At 38.3% G+C, this 18,349-nt stretch overlaps 1 protein-coding gene across 4 annotated transcripts in view; it reads left to right on the top strand.

Annotated features, from left to right (window-relative positions):
* RHBDD1 (rhomboid domain containing 1) overlaps nt 1-18,349 on the top strand; it is a 120,421-nt gene that overhangs the window by 22,627 nt on the left and 79,445 nt on the right. For all 4 annotated transcript variants that reach the window (XM_058533114.1, XM_058533113.1, XM_058533111.1 and 1 more), the window contains exon 3: nt 912-1,044. In XM_058533114.1, the coding sequence (XP_058389097.1) occupies nt 912-1,044 (133 nt within the window). The remainder of the gene's footprint in view (nt 1-911; nt 1,045-18,349) is intronic.

Below are 18,349 nucleotides of genomic sequence, written 5' to 3' on the forward strand. Positions count from 1 at the left end.
CCAAAAAGATAAGTGTGCCTGTCAATAACTTCACTAAAATAAGTGCACCACACCCTACCGTGGTGTGCTCACCATGTTTTAGGAGCCATGATCATCACTCTAGGTAACTCATGCTATTTAATTCATATAACAGGTCTGTAGGGAGGTGGCATTGTCTTAATTTTGTAGATGAGGAAGCTAAGACTCAGAAAGGTAAGGTAACTTGCTTAAGGTTACACATCTAGTAAGTGGTAGAATTGGGCTTTGAGCCCAGTCTATGTGACTTTAACTACATGTTGCACTCTCTCTCACTTTTCCCCCTCACTAGTTCTTTTTTTTTACATATATCTCATAGGACTGAAATTGCCATCAGGACTTAAATTAGGTGTTCTGAAAATTAGAATGTGAAGGGGAGGAGGGAAATAGTCCTGAAACAGAAGGAATTCCAACCCTTCTCTCGACTTTCCCTGCCATCCCTCTAACATGCATCCTCATGCACCTAATTGTGGGAGAAGAAAGGAAATATGCCCTGCCTTCAACATGTCTTTCCATAGAGGTTAGAAAAATACACATTACTGGTATTTTTTTTATTGAGTTAAAAATCAGCATAAAATTAACAATTTTGAAGTGTCCAATTCAGTGGCATTTAGTACCATTGCCAGTGTTTTATTCCCATGTTATGTGTTATATATTTAGTAGCGTACTGAAAGTCAGTTTGAACTTCGGTGTTAAGAAACATCAAAGGAATGATTGCCTTGACCGTTGTCTTTGTACCAAATACAGGGGTGACTTGTAAGGAACAGAGTATGTTTCAAAGCAAAAAGTTGGATGTGATCAAAGAATCATTTTCACTTTCAATTAATTTTCTTTGCAGATGTTATTATCTTCACATTTGGGTTGTTGACATTTGTACGCTCTTGATTCTCTTTTAGGAGTTTTGTTTGCCTTGAAAGTTCTTAACAACCATTATTGCCCTGGAGGCTTTGTCAACGTTTTGGGCTTTCCTGTACCCAACAGATTTGCTTGTTGGGCAGAACTTGTGGCTATTCATTTCATCTCGCCAGGGTAAGTGTTTACTCTAGAGAATACAAACGAAGAACCTGATGTTCCCTGGAGAAAGATTGCAATAATAATGAGGCCACCAATTGTCTTTTACAGTGAAGTTTATTCTTTAACTATAAGCATAGAATTGAGCCTAATGGTTTTAGTGTCAGACGTTCCTGAGCTTGAATCCTGTCAACTACTGAGTTGTGTGATTTTGGGGTACTTGTCTTATCTGAGTTTCAGTTCCTGACCTTTCAAGTAGGAATAAGAGAACCTGACATACAGATTTGAGGATCAATATTAACCAGCCTATTAATTAATTAATTCTAATAACAACAATCCAGAGGGGCGCATGGAAACCACATAATTATAAAGATAAAAAAAATCACAGGGTATGTTGGTCCAATATTTTGAAACCATTTAGCTGTGAATTATCTTGGTCGTAGAACTCTCTACTCACAACCTCAGTATACAAAATGGATCAACTCTGTGCTGTTTTGGGTTGAGAAGAAGCATGGGGCCCCCTTCCTTTTGCCTTACCCCCAGGTCACTGTGGCTGCCTTGGAGGCACCTCCACAGAACTCCAGGGCTCCAAGGAACACAGTTTGAGAACCACTGATCTAGATGACTCCTTTCCTTTGCAGATGAGGACAAGAATTCAGGAGGTTAAGGGACTGGTCAAAAGAGCTCTCGTGGTAGACACTAGACTAGTAAGGATTCGGGGCTCCTGACTCCTGGTCTGGTGCTCCTGCCTGGAGTGCTGTTCTTTTCCACTTTTGTTCCTTTCTCTGCTTTCTGCTTAGAAAAAGGAGGGTGAATTGTGTTATTTTCCCCCCTCTTCTACCAGCTTCACTCTGTTAATCTGTATAATGCAACTGGAAGCACATGGTTTGTTTACTTTGACTGTGGGGACCTGGACACTGGAGGAGGAGGAGATTCAGGAAGATTCAGGAAGAAGTAAGGTGGATTTTGTTTTTGCTGCTGTTCTTTTCAGACAGGAGTTTTTATTTTGCTTTTGGTTTGGGCGACTGTGTTGGGTGTCGTACTTCATTTGAAAATATTCTCCTCGGGCTGTATGTCAGCCCAGTAACCTTGAGGCCTTCTTTGATGCTAATTTCCCGTCATGGGCAGCCGCTGCCAGCTGGTCTGTAAAAGGTGATCATGTGGCCAGTGAACGCCACTCATTTGCAACTGTATTGTAATCTTGTGACAGTTCCATGAAGAAAGCCTAACAATCTTCAAAGTTTTCTTTGAAAAAGGGTCCAGTAATGTCTGTCTGTTATCTGAACAGCCCTCTCTGTACCTTGTCACTCACAGCTCACTGACTTGGTTCTCTATGTGGCTGAGAGACTCTTATGTGTATGCTGGTAACACCCAACATTCATATGAAAATCACTCCCTCTGGTACTTGAACTTTTATTCTGTAATGAGTCCGTTGAATAGCAGTGCCTTTAATATTCTCATGCAACTATTTCTGAAGAGTCTCATCAAGCATTTTATTTTTTTAGGGTCCCCCCTCTGCATGGTAAAAGGCATGGTTGCATTTTTATGTAATATGCTTATTCTGCCTGGAGGGACCTGGGAATTAAATGAAGTTTCTTATCTTTGAAGTTTGAAAGAATAAATCTTTTGGTTTTTAAGATTTGACTACTTTGAATGATAGACTTCTAATATCCAACCATCTACTTATGCATGTGTTCAAATAAAGACCCAGCTAAACACTGGTCCAGGAAACCTAAGATGTGAGTGCCTCTTTGAGATGGATCTTGGAAGAATGGGAGAAACCAGAGCTCTCTTTGCTCTGCATTGTTATTCTCCTGGTGGTTGTCAGTTAGAATTTTCACTGGGAAAACACTGTAAATCTTTAGAACAAAGCCTGCTTTATTGTCAGACTTAATGAGCCGCCCTTTGAGAGAAAAAAAAAAATCTGCCAAGCAAACATTTGGTGGACCTCTGTGTTTTATGAAAGCCATGGAATTAGCAATTTCCCCCAGTTACAGAGTTTTATGGAGGGAAGCCACTCCAAACAGCCAGCCCTTAGGCATTGTGAGGGGTGTGGACTTGACCAGCAGAGTGAAGTAATCACTCTCATTCGCTCCTGCTTTTGCTTTTCACGGTACTTGTGTGTGCCTTGTTTCAGTGATTGCTCTGCCTCACATGGTCTTGTCATTTCCCTGCATGTCCTGAGACCCTGGTACGTGATTGGGTTTGAAGAAGTGTCCCTGCACCTGATATGGCACAGGAGGGAGGTGTGCAGGCTATTCGGGAGGCTGCCTCCTCTCAGACTGGGCTCTTCTGTTAATGGAAGGAAGGGGGATCTGATGATGCCAAGTGTTATTTTCTACCCTAAATTATGAACCTCTGCAGTTTCTCATATAAGCCTAAGGCTATTTAGTCCAAAAACTGAAGCTCAGAGAAATGAACGTTATCCAGAGTATGACAGCCACTCGATGACCAGGCTAGAGGACTGTGGTCACGTGTGGGAGGACCTGGGCTCACGTGCTAGCCGTGGGACCTCAGGCAAATCATACAGCCTCTCTGAGTCTCAGTTTTCTCATCCGTAAAATGAGAATATTACTTTCTCTGTCTCATGTCAGTTTTAAGGAGTCAAATGTAATCCGTATGAAAGTGCTTTTTAAACGATCAAGTACTTAAGTCATTATTTTTATTATGAGATAAATCACTGAAAGTGTATAATGTCCCTGAAAGGAGTCATACATGATTTCTTTTTCTTCCTAAAATGAATAAAATAAATCAAGTGTTATTTGATTTTGTTTGCCTGAGTTCTATCTCCTGCCCCTTGTTTCTACTTGACATTTTCATCCTGAATGACCGCAGTCTAAAAATTCCTGTGAGCTACTCTTGAACACGAATTAAGCAGGCCACGACTGCGTTTGGACCCTAGGAGATTCTTCAGTATGGCAGTTCTGAAAACATTTGGATGCTTCTTTATTGCTAATGTTTGAGGAGAGTAGTTACTTTCACCCTACTAAAAACTTCTTGGTGAGATTGACCAAATGAGAGAAAAATAGATGTAATATATTTTTCACTGTTACAATTTTTTAATTGTAAAAATTTTCAAACATAAAAGTTGCTCAACTATTTGAAAATAAGTTCAAGCTTCGTGATAGCTTCACCCCTAAAAACTTCACATGCGTCTCCTAAAAGTAAAGATTTTTTTTACGTAACCACATTACTGCTGTCATATGAAGAAAATTAATAGTAGTTCCCCAGTGTTGTCTAGTAATTGGTCCATATTCAAATTTCCTCAGTTTCCAAAATGTCTTTTGTAACTCTTTTTTGGAGAGGAGGGATAAGAGAGGACCGGGATCCAGTCAAGGTTCACACAATGCATTTGATTATTATATTTCTTTGTTTCTTTTTACTCTATGGCAGTCTTTCCACCTTTTTACTTTGCCGTGACATTGAAAAATAAATGTTATGGAAAAATTTTGAAGAGACTATGTCTCTTGTTTTGCAGAATGTCTCACATTGTAGATTTCTCTGCTCGTTTCCTTAGAGAGTTATTTAACTTGTCCTTCTTGACTCTGCATTTCTGTAAACTGGAAGTTAGGTCTAAAGGCTTACTTACACACAGATTAAACTGTTTTTTTGGCAAGAATACTTCATAGGGGTGATGCTATACACTCCACATTGCATCACATCAGGAAGGACATCATGCCAGACTCTCCCTCTTGTAGGAATTCCAAGTTTAATCACTTAGGTGGTTAAGTCTCCATTGTAAGGGTATATCTATTCCTTTGCAGTTGGCAAGTAATCTATGGGGTGGTATTTGGACATCATGCAGATAACTTGTTTCCAATAACCTTTCTTCTTCTGGCTTAGTAAATATCGATGGTGATCCTCCTCTGAATTGGTGATTTCAGGGGGCATTGTGAAGGACGATTTTCTGATTCTGTCGTTCCTTCTACATGTATTAGATGGGGTTAATCCAGGGGTGGAGTTTAAGACCCAAAGGCAAGCAACTGAGGAAGATGAGTTTTCTGTCAAGGGCAGATCTTAGTTTTGTGGGCTTGAAGCTGATTCAATTTTGTGGGTTCTTTTTAAGAAAAAAAAAATTAGAAACAAAAGTAAAAATTTTAAATGAAAAAAGAAAGCACAACAATTTACATATTTTTAAGAGCTGACAAATTCTATAAATATTACAAAATCCATAAAAGTAAAATATGAACTCCCTGTCACACCTCTGTAATATTTTTCGGCACAGGTTTTGCTGCATACTTTTTGATCTCTTCTTCATATGACAGTAATTCATTAACAGCATTTCTGTAGAGAGAATAGCATGGTGCATCAAAATTAATTTTTTTTTAGTTAAAAGTTTAGAACAGCTTCTTTCACAACTTATCATGTAAATTTTTAGAATTGTTGTCTGATTTGGGAAAACCTCTATCAAAGTGTTTTTACATATGAGCTGTAAAATTTCAGGGCTTTTCACATTTTCTTGTGTGGTGACTGATGTCAAATGTTCTTTGAGTTGATTTGATTGTCATCAGTGATGATCTTTAGTGGCATAGCATGAGCTTTATGTTTTCTTCACTGATATCAATACTTTGTGCTGAATCAGCAAGAAATTTAAATACTTTTCTAATGTTCTTACGATTCATTCCCTTTTATTAGTTGGATTACCAGAAATCCAAGAACCTATTCATTACTCTATTTACAGCTTTTGCTATGATTTGAGAATTTTTTTTGTGTGAGAGCTATAAACACAAGATTTCTGATAAAGTTTATTTTGCAGGATTCTCAAAAAAAAAAAAAAAGGAAAGCAGATGGTGTATTTATAATTGCATACACTGCATTATTGCGTATATTCCTGACAGGAGAAATTGTTTAATTTCTGTTGTCACTGTGTATTAACGAGAACTGAATTCTCTGCTTACAGCTTTACGTGCTTGCTTATTACAAGAATTTTGCAGACATTGGGTTCTGACTCCAGCACAATGACTATACTGTCTAAGCCTTAGGATGCTTGAGAGTGCTGTAGGACTTGTACTCTTGTGCCTCCTGTTATAGTCCTGGTTGAGGTTGCGTAGTGGGTATTGAGAGTATTTCTGGAAGCCGTTTGTACACTGCAATGGCTAGTAGTGACTTGACTATGCACTGAAATGACTGTGAGCCATATAAACACATCCTACTGGACCCAAACTAAATGTATCTTCAACCCAGCTTCCCTTTAGTTGAATCCCAAAAATGTCTGTGGCCACTCCAGTGCCACCTGATACAGGAGGAGGTATGACAGAGGGGAAGTTGGAATGGAAGGAGATAGCAGTTTTAACCAATGTAGTTAAGATTTCTCACTTTCACAAATTTTACAGGAACATATGACCATGTGAACACGTTGCTGGCACCCCTCCCATGGCTCTGAAGGATCCCTGGCAAGTGAGGGGCCTGACGCTTCATGAGTTTCTTGGCAAATTCACCTGTGGCTTCTGTTGAAAGGATTGTCACAGTGATGATTAAGGGGAAGGGAAAGAAATGAAACCAAGAGGCCTCAAGACTGTGGGAAAATGGAGGGAGTAAGAGAGAGAAGATTCTGTCAAGTTTGAAAACTGAGAAAGCTGTAAGAATAGGAATTGGTGGTCAAAGGACAGGATTTGTTTTACTGGTGACATGGCCCAGAGCATGTCTGTAGTGATATGAGACTGAGGAATGGTGGAAGAGAAGATCATTGGAGTCAAAGAGGTAAGGGGTTGTGAGGTTTAGGAGTTGGATGGATTATCTGCATGGGCAGTGAAATTGCCCAGGATGATTGTAGGGGGTTGGGTAGAAATGAAGACTATGAAATTATTCTAGAGTCCTCCATGGATGTTGGGAAATGATCTAGAGGCAGATAGCAGACAGCATCTGTATTAGTTTCTCATTGCTGCTGTAACAAATTACCACAAAGTTGGTGACTTAAAACAACAGATATTTATTCTTTCACAATTTTAAGCTAACTGTCCAAAATCTGTATCACTGGGTTGAAATCAAGATGTTGACAGGGCTGCGCTCCCTCTGGAGACTGGGGGGGAACTCCATTCCTTACCTCTTCCAGCTTTTGGTGGCTGCCAGTATTCTTTGGCTTGTGGCCGCATCACCCCAAGGCCTCTGAGCTCACGTTGCCTTCTCTTCTATCTCTGTCAAATCTTCTTCTGCCTCTTTCTTATCAGGACACTTGTGACTGCAAGTAGGACTCACCCTGGTAATCCAGAATAATTGCCCTGTTTTAAGATCCTTAACCCAACCACACTTGTAAAGTCCTTGCCATATAAGGTAACCCAGTTCCAGAGATAAGGGTGTGGATGTCTTGTGAGGGGTCATTATTCAGCCTGCCACACCATCAAAGATTGGTAGGAGATGGTGAAAACTCAAACTCAAAATACCAACCATGTGTTTCTAGGCCTTTGGGAGGGCATCTCCCTTCCCTATCCCTGGCATGCCCTTTATTCTTTTCTCCCTGTGAAATCCTGGTTATCATTCAAAACCCTAATCAAATAATATCTATTCTGTGTTGCTTCCTCTGGTTCCTCCAGGCAGACTTAATTACTTCTTTGTCTTTGCTCCCATAGTTTTTGTAGATTTCTCTACCAGAAGCACTTTCTCCATCATAATTTGTGTGTTTTTTTTGCTCCTACTCTAGGCTAGGAGTTTCTTGAGACTAGACTTCTTATTTACCTTTGTAACTTAATCATTGGCTTGACACACAGTAGGTACTTAGTAAATATTTATGGTTGAATGAGCTTCCATAAGTTAAAGAATACCAGTGTGACAGTTAGTTTTATGTGTCCACTTGACTGAGCCACAAGATGCTGCATTATTTTTGGGTGTGTCTGTGAGGATGTTTCTGGAAGAGATCAGCATTTGAGTTGGTAGACTGAGTAAAGAAGATGGCCCTCCCTGTTGTGGATGGGCATCATCCAGTCTGTTGAGGACTAAATAGAACAAAATAGTCAGAAGGAAGTTGAACTCGCTCTCTGCCTAACCGTTTGGGCTGAGACATCAGTTTTTGCAAAACTCTTTGCTGTCAGGCTTAATAGAAAAAAACAACCGACTCCAAGATTTGCTTCTCCAGTTAATCTGTTGAGATAATATCATTTTGGTTCAAAAACATTTTGGTCTCACACAGATGTGTGCTTGGAAAGGGTAGGAGGGAGTTTTTTAATATCCTTTTCAGATAAGTGTGTATCCTTTCAGATAAGTACTTTGTACTACACCAGACTCAGCAGGTGGTAGTTTCTCAAAGGTTAGTTCCAATGTGGAATCTGAAACCATATCAATGAACCCTTCCGTGCTCTGTTAAAATCCCATTGGTCTGGGCCTGCCCGGTGGAGCAAGTGGTTAAGCGCACACGCTCCGCTGCGACGACCCAGGGTTTGCAGGTTCGGATCCCGGGCGCGCACCGACGCACCGCTTGTTAGGCCATGCTGTGGCGGCGTCCCACATAAAGTAGAGGAAGATAGGCACGGATGTCAGCCCAGGGCCAGTCCACCTCAGCAAAAAAAGAGGAGGATTGGCATCGGATGTTAGCTCAGGGCAGGTCTTCCTCACACACACACAAAAAAATCCATTGGTCTGTCTTAAACTTTGAATGGATTTTTTACCCATGTGTGATTTTCTGATATCCTATGTTGGTCATTTGGAAATATTGGTTTGCTGATTATGCAGACCTTGTAAATATGGACAAATTTAATTATACAATATCAAAATATCACATTTATTAATATCACCACCAGTGTCAGAAAAGTCTTTAAGTATTGGGAAGCTGTCAAGCTCCTGGTAGCTGATAGAAGTTTTCCAAGATTCTTATTTTCACTTGAAAGCTCAAATTTTGTCATTGACAATAAATATCATTGAAGGCTCACTTTGTTCATTTTTGAGAAAATATGTGCCATTTTCTTTTATTTAACCATAGTCTGTCAGTTTTTCTTTCAAGTAAACATGAGGGGTGTGTCCATGAAAACAGCAGTCATCTCACAACTCAAACCACCACACAAGTGCTTTTCCTGGAGACAAGCATCTTACTTTGATATACGACCAAAGCGCTTTATGCATATTTCCCATTTTGGCACATAGCATATTAAAAAATTGTGTACTAATATTGATATTTAAAGAATTAAGAATTTTACTGCTTTATCAAGGATAGTCTTTTTTTTTTTGGCTGTGAAGAATACAGTGACTGTTGGTACTGTTTGGGGCCGCTGTCTTGATTCATGCTGAGGCATCAGCAGTTGTCCCCACCATTGCTTTTATACCGTTAGTGCAAATGTAAACACAATTAAAAAGGCAAATAATGGCTTAATGTTGTTATGAAAGTAATTTTGACCTCATGAACCTCTGGAAGGGTCTCTGGGACCTCCAGTGGTCCATGGAACACACTTTGAGAATTGCTGTTCTAAACTCTCATGCTACCTTTTAGCCACTTGAGGGTTTCTAAGCTCATGTGAAAGGAAAGTTGGGGATGTGGAACTTGAACAAGTAGAGCCTTCCCCAAGGGAGCTTCATGCAGTCAGAGATGAGAGAGAGAGGGACGCAGTAGAGTGTGTGAAAATATGTATAACCCCTGAAATTGCTAACTAACACTGTCAACATGAACTGTTAACTTTTTGTCTAAAGGAGAATGGCTACTTGTCTCTCTTCTTATGGAAACTGGCTATCAAGTCTGCCTCTGTTCCATATGGGACAGAATTTCTTAGGCTGCGTGGAACTTGCAAGCTACTTGAATTCTCTTCTTGCATCTGCTTGTATTTTGTGATAAGTTGCGTCTGGCATGTTTGTCTTAAATGCAACATACAGTTCTTTCCTCCCCAGAAGAAAGATAGGGGACATAAAAGAAGAGGACAGTGAGAGCAGCTTGGACGCATGTTTGAAGTGCCAGTTGTCACCCATATGGGTCTAGCAACAGAGTAGACTGTTGGGTCTTTGCCTCAGGAATTAGGAACAAGGTTGGGGAATAACAGTTTAGAAGATGACTGTCACACCATTTCCTGTCCCACATGTTCTTGCCACTTCATTAACAGGTGGGGTCCAATTCCCCTCATCCTGAATTGGGTGGATTTATGACTTGCTGTAATCAGTAGACAGCAGCAGAAGTGCCACATGACTTCTGAGGCAAGAAGTTTCTTGCTTTGTGAGCTGAAACACTTGCCCCTGGAGCCCGTGTGAGAAGTCCAACTTCCCTGATTCACCATGCTCTGAGGACGTGGCATGTGACATGTGAGTGAATGGCCTTTAGATGCAGCCGTGAGTCAGCCCAGCCTCGACATTGTGGAGCAGAGACCGGCCACCCCCCTGTGCTCTTTCTGAATTCTTGACTCAACAGAATCTGTGAGTCAAAGAAAACGCTTGTTGTTTTATGCCACTACATGTGGGGATATTTGTTCTGTAGAAGCTGTAATGGCAACAATGAGTTGAATGGAAAGAAAAGGGGAAAAGTAGAAGGAAAAGCAAAGAGTACAAAGAATAGTGTTCGGGGAATGGGGGAGAGAGTGGAGTGAAAGTAGAAGAGAGCAAAGGCTAGAGGCTTGGGGACGGGTCTGTGCTGAGATGCTGTGGCACTGTGAGTCATAACAACATCACCCATCAGGTAACAGGGCTTCAAAGCAATGGTTTTCAACTGTGAGTTCTAACCCTTAAAAAGGTCCTGCAATCAGTTGAGTGGGTCACCACCAGAGTTCCAAAATATTTTTTCCTGAGGCTTACTAAAGACTGTGCCAGCTCTCAAGATAGCTGTCTGTATACGGAAATGCGTGCTAACAGATTTAGACTTCACCTAAACCAGAAATGCTAATAACAGTTGTTCAGTTATAAGTAACGTTATTAATAAAATCCTTTGAAAATTCAAGAAGGGGTTATCTAGAGCAAAGGAGAAAGTAAGGTGTTTCCCAAATGAAAGTATAACATTCCTTTCTAAACTTTTTAAACGTAGAAGTATTTCCAACAGTTTAGTAGAAAATAAAACCCAAATGGAATAGGGTTAACGTATACATTGGGGGTTTGTATAAATAAGCAAGTGACAAATAGGTAAATCCAGTGGTACCCAAATTAACCGTGGTTGGGAGAGGAAGTTCCTTTAACAAAAATGGCCTGAGGGATGAGAACTAGGGAGGAACCATGGTCTTTTCAGCGTTGGGGCAATGTCGTGGCAGCTCATTGAAAGGAGAGAGGGCTGCTGTCTGGGATTCATGTTTTTCAAGGATGAGTTAAGTTGTTTTTCAAGAAGTTACGCCAATTCCTTATGTAATTTTTAGCAGTTTTAGCATAAATGGCTTGCATTGGGTTTCATTATTTTAAAAAAAACATATTTAGTAGGTATAACGTGATGTTGCAAAGTTGTTTGGTGTGTGTATGTGTGTGTGTATGTGTGTGTGTGTGTGTGTGTGTGTACAGAAGTTTGTTTATTATCCAAGATGAGCATTTTCTGAAGCTTTGGTTTTCTGTTTATATTGCACAATCATATCTTTTTGTCTTTGTGTCTACTTGGACCGTTGCATTTTTCTGATAAGCTTGGATGACAAATGTATATAGAATTGATATTCACCCTCTGTTTTATTTCATGAAAACATGTTTTTGCAGCCTGTTAGAGAGTTCAGTTTGAATCAACATTCCAGGACTGTCCTGAGGAGATTTTGTGAAGTAGGGAAAATTTTTCTTCTGCGTTTCTTGGGTGTTCATTTATACATTTCCTCCCTCCCCTTTTTATAGGATCCCATAGAGGAAAGTGATATGAGTCATATAAAAGAGTTAGTTAATTTTTCTGTCTCCCAGGAGGGTTTACAGTTGAACAGAACTCAAGGTGAGAGCAATACTTAACCAAATCAAAGATTTCCCTTGAGTTAGATTTTGTGAGATGAGAAGGAGAAATTTTGAGGCAGGGAACTTCCCCCCCCACTAGAATTGGGACTCTTTGGGGAAAAGGGAATGTATAAATCACCTCTCTGGCTTTGGAGTCCAAGCTTGTGGAAAGAGAGAAGACCCAGCCCTATCCTGGACAGCTGGACTAAGGCATCAGGCCCATCCCTGACCACTGTAGGAAGAACTTCCAGCTGAATAGGAGGCACATTGAGAACAGAAAAGACAGTTTTATCTGACTACTGAGTTTTCTTGTTATTCTTTTCTAAGAGATTTAGTATAACAATTTCTTTTAAAAAATGGTTAAATAACAATTAAACTGAAAAGAAAGCAGTAGCTAAATGGAAGTGTAACCTAATTGCTCAGCTCCTAATTGAAAGAACGTGTTCATTGTAGAAAATTTGAAAATATATAAATGTATGATGAACAAAACAAATTACCCATAGTTTCCTACCCAGAGAAAACTATTAGCATTCTGCTGTCACACACGCGTACCCTCATACACAATTGTATTTTCTACTTGGTCATTTAACTCGTTATGAGCACAGTTCTTCAAAAGCCTTAGTTTTAATGGCTGCACGATGATTCCTGTGGTGGTTCTTTAATTTATTTTCTCATTCACTAATTTTACATACTAATTTTACTACCTAAATATTCAAATTACAAGTGAGGATGTCTATCAGAGCATTATTTGCAAGTCTTGGCTCCCAGGTCTGACTATGTCGATGGAGTAGATTCCCAGAAATAGAAACGTGAGTTAAGGGTTTGAGCTATTTTCGTGGCTCTTCATACATACTACCAGCTTGCCTTCTGCAAGTTTGTTCTGGTTTATAGTCCACCAACAGCATGTGCAAGTGCCTGCTTCCCCACTTCCTGGCCAGCCTGAAGATTCTCTTAAGTTTTTTGGAAATTTGATATGTAACAAACATTAGCCATTGCTATTATTCACAATTATTTTATTAGTGAAATAGGACAACTTTTCATTTCCTTTTTAGTAAGTTGGTATTTCCTTGTCTGTGATTTGTTCCTTTGTGTCATCTACGTATTTTCAAGAAGCTGTAATTGTTCAGTGTTAATGAGTGGTGATATTAAAGACCTAGTGGTTCTTCTTCTTAGATTACATATACTAAGAGACTTCCATATACAGTCAATATGGGTTCTATAGATAATAACCCTGACAGTGCTTATGGAGAATTTCTCTTTTGCTGGTGTTAATTGACAAAGATTTATTCTAAACAATAGCTAAGAACAGAAAGTCTTTTTACACTAAAAATAAAGAAATGATATGATGGGTTGTTTTGAGGGGAGCTCAAAGATAGGTTTTATTTATTTATGTATTTTAAATAAATTTTATTTTTTAGAATGGTTTTAGATTTGCACAAAAATTGTGAAGATGTACAGAACGCTCCCATATAACTCATACCCGGTTTCACCTAATTTTGACATCTTAACATTAGTGTGGTACCTTTATTACAATTAATGAGCCAATATTGACACATTGTTGTTAACTAAAGTCCATACTTTATGCATATTTCCCTAGTTTTTACCTAATGTCCTTTTTCTGTTCCAGAATCTTATCCAGATACCACGTAACATTTATTCTTCGTATCTGCTTAGACTCCTGTCTTAGTCACCTTGGGCTGACCTAACAGATTACGATAAACTGTGTGGCTTAAACAACAGGAATTTATTTTCCTCACAGTTCTAGAGGCTAGAAGTCCAAGACCAAGGTGCCAGCATGGTCAGTTTCTGGTGAGGACTCTCATCCTGGCTTGTGGACGGGGCTACCTTCTCATTATATCTTCACATAGGAGGGAGAGAGAAGAAGAGAGAGACAAGCTTACTCTCTGATGTCTCTTTTTCTAAGGGTACTAATGCCACCAGGAGGGCCCCACCCTCATGACCTCATATAAACCTAAGTACCTCCCAAAGGCCCCATCTCCAAAAACCATCACGTTGACAGTTAGGGCTTCAACATATGAATTTGGATGGGGACAAAATTCAGTCCATTGCAGCTTTTCTTGGCTGTGTCTGTTGTTTTTATTTTTAATGAGTTATAAAATATCATTCCTGATTGTGTGTGTGTATAAGCATTAACTTCCTGTCATTTGCCCTCATGTGATTCAGAAGCAGTATTTAGCCACTAGCATGATTTCTAAGCAAGTTTTAATTTGTGTATGAACAGTTGTTGTCTTCTGTAATTGGACATTCTTACTGTGGTTCCATATTAAAATGCACACGTCATACACAGAGGTGGATATGAGAAATTTCCATCCCAACCAGAGCACACCAGCATGGAGGACACTTGCTGTCTATAAATTAGTCAGACCTTGTTTAGAGCCTGCTTTACCCTCTTGGCTGGCTCAGGATAACAGAAAAGAGCAGTAGGTAGAGATAAGGAAGCAGCTGTTTGTCCAGTTGAACACAGAGTTGTGTGGAATAAGGCTCACTACCCAGGTTGAAACTAATTGGCCATCATGCTGTGATGTAATTGTGGGTGTGTGGATGATAGCACCTACCTAATCTGTGCTTAACTGCCTAGACTTGTTAACAATCAATTCTGGTGACTTGGTGACAGGTGCAAGACTTGAGTTTACTGTATGCATGTCTCAGGTAATGGTGACTGGAGGCTATTTTAAAAAGATAAAATGTTTTAAAAATTGAAGAAAAGTCATATGTCCTGGGTTAAAAGGTGATGCCAGTAAGTGCATCTTATTAAACTGAAGAGCCCTGTGAAATGTGTTTTATAGAAAAAGGGTGTTTTTTAATCTGAAACGTTAATTACCAAATATAGCAATTATTTTGATTTTTTTTACTACCAATTTTTCATTAAAAAAATAGTCCTGTGTAGCACATTTATTTCCCTTTGGAGTATTTATAATATGCACTTTGACCTGTTGGGAATTTTTTTTTCAGGAGACACTATTGGATAAATGTTATAGAATTACATATTCGCTCTCAACTAATAAGATGATAAATCACATCTCTGGAGATTTCCGGTGTATTTACTTAACTCTTCCTATTTCAGTATAAGGAGGAATGTTTGTAAATAGGAAGTTCTTTATATTTGCTAATTTTCCCCTTCCTCTTCTGCAATATTAAGTGGTTTTTAGTTAAAAGTCATGGGAGTTAAATAGGCAAGAGAACTGTTTTCCATTTACATTCAGGTTTGGTTCAAATTATGTGAAATGAAGACAGTTGGTGCTATGAATTGAAATCATTAGTACATCAATTATTCTGTGATAACCAGCTGAGAACAGGCTGCAGCCTGCATGAACATTCCTTCCATTTAAAGTTGGCTTCTCATTAGTGTATATGAGAGAGACAATAATTTGATTCTAATTTATCTCTCTTTAAATGGACATTGTTCCCCTCTGAATTCAAGAGAAGAGCATTTTAATTGTCTAGTCGTTTATAACACACAGGTCAAATAAATAACAAGTTTTATTTCTAGCAATATATGTCTCTTCTATTATTTATATCGCTATAGTTCTTTGATTCTAAGACATTTTGTTTCCCTACATCTTCTTAGGACAAAATAAGCCACAAACATAAGAAAGATAACATCAAAAATCAGTAGGGAAAATAAGGTTACTTAGCAAATAGTACTTGAAGAATTTTTTAACTACTGGAAAGAAACTAAAGTTAGAGCTCTACCTCACTATACTCCAAAACAAATTTCTTAGAGATTATGTTTAGAAGATTTAAAAAACAACATCTGAAAAATATCTAAGAATATATGATGGAAATTTTTTAGTTCTTGAGTTGGGAGGAAATTTCTAAGCATAAAAACAATGAACATAATCTCAAACGAAGGCAAAAGCAACAATTCTTTTTTCCAGATCCAAATACATTATAAATCAAAACAAAGGGCAAAAAAGAAATAAATTAGGAAAAGGAGGGTCACTTCTTTGTGATGAACAATACTAACTACAAGAAAAATACCAACAGGCAAATCAGAAAAGTCCATCAATAGACAATTTACAAGAAAAGAAGAAACAATCAGTGGCTAATAAATGTATAACATGAAACTGCATTGTTAACCAAAAAAAAGGAGAATTAAAATAGTAAGATCTTTACTCGTTAAACTAACAAGATTAAAAAATTATCACTATTGTTGAAAGTTTGGTAAAATAGTAGTTTACGTGAACTTCTAATGAGACTGTATATTGGTACAAACTTTCTGAAAAGTAATTTGATGATATGTATCAAGAGCTATAAAAAGTTTATACTCTTTAATTCAATAATTATCTTTCTGAGAGCCTGCCCAAATTATAAATAACCAGAAATAGAGAAAATGATTGACATAAGCATATGTATTGTCATGAAGTATTGGAAAATTGGAAACCACTTAAATGACCAATAGTAGATAAATGATTTAATAAATCATGATGTAATAGAATATTATACAGCTATTAAAATGGCATTTTCAGAGATTAATAGAATTGGAAAATCCTTAAGGGTAGAAAGTAGAGTACAAAGTATTATAAATAATGTGATTTCAATTTTTTTTCTGGAAGTAAAAATAGTCACAAAAAGGCCTAGAGAGAAGCACATAAAAATAGTATTCATGGTTAACTTAAGGTTATGGAATTATTTATCTTTCTTTTTTTATTTATTTATTCTTTTTGCCAAATTCTCTATAGTGAGCATGTGTTCTTTACAGGATAAAAATTAAGTTATTAAAATATAAATATGTAGTAGCATATTTTCATGAATATTTTCATATTTTCACAAATCGTAACTTGTCACTCCCAAGTTCCGGGAGGGCAGGGATATCATCTGTCTGTCCCCAGTGTCTGAAACAATGCATGGCACATCATAGTTACTCAGTAAATGTATGTTTGTTGAATAAAGCCAAGAGTTCGGGATAGCTGACCCAACTAAAGATAAAAGGCAAAGTGTAAATAGCTGAGTTATTGATCCAAGTCCAGAAGTCTAGAGTGAACAGTAAGGAAAGAAGTCAGACCCCAAATCTGAGTACAGAGCCAGAAGGCAAAGTCTGGGATTCAAACGAGAAAAGGGAAAACTGAGTATTCAAAAGACTCGAAAAGGTGTCTCAACAACTGGGCTAGAAAGGTTGCAATGCCCCTCAGTGCCATGCAGTGTGTGGCCTCTGTGGGCCCTGCCTGATCCCACATGGAGACCACACATCACTACACGAGATAAACAGGGACTATGGACTAGGCTAAAAATACAGAGATTTTATAGGCCATATTCTCTGATCACAAAGTAATAATAAAGACTTAAAACACTAAATATGAGCCAAAGGAAAATACAACCCCAATAATCATAATCACTTGGAAATTTAAATAACTCCCTGATTAAGAGGAAATTAAAGAAAGAGACTTCAGAAATGAGCAGTGAGAACATGCCATATCAAACCTGTGAGCTATGGCAAACTCTTAAGTGCTTTTTATAATATAGCAAGTTTAAAAAGTAAATAACTTAAGCCCTCAATTTAAGAAGCTAGAAAAGGAACAAATAAGAGAGATTGGAGGAAGATGGAATTGATACTGATCAAAGTAAAATTTAAAAAACTAAAAAGGAAAGGAATTATAGAATTGGTCATTGAAGAGCCATATCTTTGAAAAGACAAATCAAGTAGACAAGCCTGTGGCAGGTTTAATTGAGAAAATTAGAAGGAAAACTTGAAACGGTAGATATGCAAAAGGAGACGTGAGCATAGATATGGAGGAAGTTAGATCAACTTCCAGAAGGATGTATATTTTGAGGGGGAATATCTTTTTCTGTTTTAAGAGACCACCATTTTTGTTTTTATTTAAGTTTTGGACTAATATTAAAACGACATTTCTTTTTTAAAAAAACATTACGGAGATTTCGTGATCCAAACAATATTTAATATATAATTTTTAAAATGTCTTTGAGTTTCTCTGGTATATTCCAACTGCTGCATCACTATTGCATCAAAAGTTGTAGAGTTAGAGCCAGCCCTGATGGCCTAGTGGTTCGAGTTTGGCGCTCTCTGCTTCAGCAGCTGGGGTTTGGTTCCTGGCTGCAGAACCACACCACCCATCTGTCAGTAGCCATGCTGTGGTGGCCACTCACATAGAAGAACTAGAAGGACTTACAACTAGAATATACAACTATGTACTGGGGCTTTGGGAAGGGGAAAAAAAAAATAGAGGAAGATTGGCAACAGATGTTAGCTCAGGGCGAATCTTTGCCTGCAAAAATAAAAAAGTTGTAGAGTTTATTTGATGAGTTCTTACCTAGAGAACACTCAATTATAGTGTCAGTTTATCGAGGACTTATGATCCTCTAACTTTTGAGGGAGGATCTCCCAGTGTAACTGACATTGTTTAGGTTGTGATGAACCAGTTAATTTTACTTTGAGGGTAGTATAAATTCCCTGTGGGATATATACCAAGTAATTTGAACTCTGAACAAAGGGTCATAGTTCCTCCTGTTTTTCTCAAGTGATTTTGTGAAGTGTGATGCACCAGTGGGTAAAAAT

Source organism: Diceros bicornis, chromosome 37 (assembly GCF_020826845.1).
Source record: "Diceros bicornis minor isolate mBicDic1 chromosome 37, mDicBic1.mat.cur, whole genome shotgun sequence".
Taxonomy (NCBI): Eukaryota; Metazoa; Chordata; class Mammalia; order Perissodactyla; family Rhinocerotidae; genus Diceros; species Diceros bicornis.